Genomic DNA, 4081 nt, shown 5'->3' with positions numbered 1-4081 from the left:
CAATTTAAACACTACTTTTTAAGGTGATGGGAGCATTTGTAAAAAAAAAAGAAGCAACGTCTAGAATGAGTGTAGATTTGTAATAAAGGAAAAGGTGTGCCAGTTAAGAAACACTATCATGGGATTTTTTTAACAGTATGGATATTGTTAGAGGTGAGATAATACAAACTAAATATCAAGCGTATTTTATGGCAAGGGATATCAAATATTCTATAGAATATTCCACTTGTTTGTTAAATGCTCTTTGTTTAAACTACAGAATGACTTTCATTTTTTATCGTTTTAATATTATTAAAAAAATTACTATAAGTTTTTAATCACCGTTAAATAGCTAATAAGAGACATAAATCAATAATGATTTTAATAATTTTAGCATTTTTCTTTAAGCATTTAAGTTTTCTGAAATAATTCTAAACATTATTTAAAAATTAGAAAAAAAATGCGGTAAATATTTAATTGATATAGAGTTCTTAAATAAGCTAGCACAAGCATGAGTTTAAAAACAGATAATGAAATCAATAACGAGATAAAAGTACGAGACAATTTTTGGAACTTCGGATAATGAGTTGGTTTTTGTTAGGATTAGGTTTTCTTTTTATATTTAGGGTATATTCTAACCCGCTACAGGTATTTCAACTTCTTTTTGAAAGGAGTTGAAATACCTGTCCTAACAAGGATTGAAAGGATTGAGTTAAAAGGCAAACGTAAAGCATATCAAAAAGACAAAAAAAATTAAGAAGAGTACTAACCTGTGATAAGTAAAATTATCACTACTTATCAATATAAATAGCCAGTTAATCACTTAAAAAGCAAAAGCTTATTTAGATTTTAATTCTAATACTAACTGCATATTCTCAAAATTGTACAGATGGATAATGTAAATTTTAAGCAATATTTTCCTCATAATTTCTTGCATAATTTTTAAATTTTTATAAAAGAACATTATGCATTAAAACATGTAAAATCACTTTTAAAAATTTTTTTGATTTTGATTTTTTTTTAATGATGATGCCCATGGTGATGATGCCCATGGTGATGGTGACCATGATGATGATGGTGTCCGTGATGATGATGGTGTCCGTGATGATGATGATGCCCATGATGATGATGGTGACCATGATGGTGATGGTGATGATGGCCATGGTGATGGTGGTGACCATGATGATGATGGTGCCCGTGGTGATGATGATGACCATGATGATGATGATGCCGAGCCTCTACTTCGGTTGCAGGTTCTCCATCGGCGTATGTAACCACGAGCAGAATGCATACAACAAGGAAAATAACAATTGATAGCCTCTGTAAAAGTTAGGAATAATATAAACAATGAAGCAAACAGTTCAAAAAAGCCGTTTTTTAAAAATTCCATTTATCAAGTTTATTACTATTCGATCGAATCATTCATATTCTGTATTTCCTCATTTGTTTTATAGTTTTAAATGGTGTAAAAATTAATACAATTTAAACATTTTTCGATCATTAAAATAATAAAATTCATTAATAATTATAATATATGATTCATAAACAATTATAATAAATAATTCGTAAATTCAAAATTCACAATTCATAGTTCAAAATTGTACAAGTGAATTTCATAATTATTTGCAAAAAATTTTACACCCCATCATATTTTCGTACTTTCTAAACCACTTAGCTCAAAAAATTCGATCATTAGAGCAAAAGCTATTTAGGGTGATAACTTTTTTATATTGCATTTTCAATTTTTAACTTAAAATATCGTTTGCATCTATTAAATATCATAGGCATATTTGAAGTCACCACATTGAACTAATCTTATTACATCTTAGTTTGTGAAAATCCGAAAGGATAACATAAGTTATTCAGAATATTTTTCTGTGCACTATACTTAGCTATTTTTATTGTCTTTTCCTTTAGATACGATTTTTCATTTTCTGATATAAGACAAGTTTTCTACACACCAAGTGTGAAACTTAGATTTATTTAATGTTTGACTTGGCTTTTGTTCTAATAAAAAATGCGGGAGAGAGTTCTTTTATTTTTTATAACTGGAATCTATAAGTGCGTACGTACTTTGCAGGTTATTGCGCCACTACACCGACCTAAAACAATTTGGCAGTAGGCACTTCTCAGCATAATTATTAAATAAAATACTTCTGAGAAGAAATGCTTTATGTAATAATTATGTAAAATTCTACATAGAAATGCTTTATGTAAAGTAGGCACGAAGTTTTATTAATTCAACAAAGCCTTAAGAAAGCGTTATTTTAAGTTTTTTTTCGAATCCTTGTCAAAAATGGATTATAAAGAATATATATATTTGGAGTCGGAAAAAATAATTAAGCAAGAAGGAAACAAAAATACTATCGGAATCTTCCAATCACTCGTCACAGGGTAAAACAAACATCAAAACATCACGGTGAAAATAATTTTGGTAAAACTACCGCATTGCATGGTAATGAGATTTCTGATAGAAACAAATCATAATTTTTGCAATAAAAAACAAGCTATGCTGCATTTAAATCATTCATTTGGTAATTTTTACCGTTCATGTGGTAACGGCTTACAGGAAACTCTAGTTTTCAAAATTATAATTCTTATTACCACACATTTAGTAAAAAATACAACACTGAAATGTAATTTTAACCTAATAATAGGATTTCATGCCATGATCTAAGGTATCATGATAAAAATAACTAATTTTACCATATTTACCAGATTGTATCACACGCTGTAAAACCGTATTTTATTGTTCATTTTTTCCAAAAAAATATCATTAGTAAAGCATTTTAGTAAAAATTATTGAGCTTTTGGTGTTCCCTTTAATACCAGAAATACGGTAAATTTTATCATATTCTGATGGTTTCGATCATATTTGTTTTCTCGGTGCAGTTTAATTGCCAGATGCAAATTAGAGTTGCTTGTACTAACCACTTTTCAAATCATCTATTATTATCCCAAAAAACACGTTTTCAATTTTCCAGTGACAGTCAGTAGTGATTCATTCTTCGTTAATTCGATAGCGTCTTTGTTTTTACCTTAATGTGTATACTTTACAACATTCATTTTCGAAAAGTATTTCAAAAATGTGTGTATAATAGAATGTCGTAACGAAGCATGACATGATTATTCTTTTTTCTCTAATTTAGAAGTCACAACTTGAATTAGGTGCAGATTGCCTCAAAATTTACTAAATAAAGCTTAAGTTATTCTTCATTTAGTGGCACTTTTCCACGGAATAAAACAAAAATTAATGTTCCGAACTAAATAATTTATTGTTTCATTAATATATAAAAACGAATTACAAACTCTACTAAATTGCTGTCTTAGTATACTAGATAGATGTACTAAATATATGTATTTTTTTCGCCTTTAATGAAACTAACATAGAAAATTCCTGAGTAATTTTTTTTTCTTTAACTTAAAAGTCACTTCTTAAACTTAGTGCAAATCGTATCGAAATTTAATAAGAAAAAACACATTTAGTGACACATTTCTACAACACAAAACAGAGGGTAGAATTAAAAATTTAAAATTATTATAAAACGATAACTGCTGTACAATTTAAAAATTATTATTTCGTCTTTAAATAATTTTATTGTTTTATTAATAAATAGAAGAAATTACACTAATTACATAATATTCGAATTAAAATTCTAATTATAGAATTTCTTACATTTAAAAAATTAACGAAGAAAATTATTGTGTGAAAAATATCTAGTTAAGAAAAGAAAGAACCGTTTAAACCAAAACTTACCATATTAAAATTATTTGGTTGCCCTTGAAGCGAAAGTAGTAAGCTCTAGAACAATTCCACAAACTCTTTGCAAGTCAATATAAGATCTCGATAATAGTGCCTTGAGCTTTTATAGAGACAAAGATGCCAAAGAGTAATTCGTAATTCTAAAAAAAGTATTGCTAAAATAAATTTTTTTTAAAAAAAGCTTTTTTTTAATTCTTCTTAGTTCACGCATCATGGATGAAACAGACTTTTCGATATTTGCAATCAATGATTAGATAACAGTCGAACACAATATGTTTATTTTTTGAATTTTTTTTTTCAAGAGTAAAATTCATTCAAGCATGCAAACATTTTATTTAA

The 4081-nt window shown here is 27.5% G+C and overlaps 1 protein-coding gene across 1 annotated transcript; it reads right to left on the bottom strand.

Annotated features, from left to right (window-relative positions):
* Positions 1-913: 913 nt before the first annotated feature.
* Positions 914-3865, bottom strand: LOC147806083 (uncharacterized). Its single transcript, XM_087149426.1, has 2 exons — positions 3737-3865; positions 914-1299 (listed from the first exon to the last, which is right to left on the bottom strand). Exons 1-2 carry the CDS (start codon positions 3737-3739, stop codon positions 1000-1002), a joined length of 303 nt encoding a protein of 100 aa, XP_087005552.1. The 5' UTR covers positions 3740-3865; the 3' UTR covers positions 914-999.
* Positions 3866-4081: the final 216 nt, after the last annotated feature.

This window comes from Parasteatoda tepidariorum, chromosome 8 (genome assembly GCF_982258835.1).
Source record: "Parasteatoda tepidariorum strain Cologne lab strain chromosome 8, Ptep-v5.0, whole genome shotgun sequence".
NCBI classification, from domain to species: domain Eukaryota; kingdom Metazoa; phylum Arthropoda; class Arachnida; order Araneae; family Theridiidae; genus Parasteatoda; species Parasteatoda tepidariorum.
Note: the sequence above shows the minus strand (reverse complement) of the source record. Positions and strands in the feature narration are given on the sequence as shown.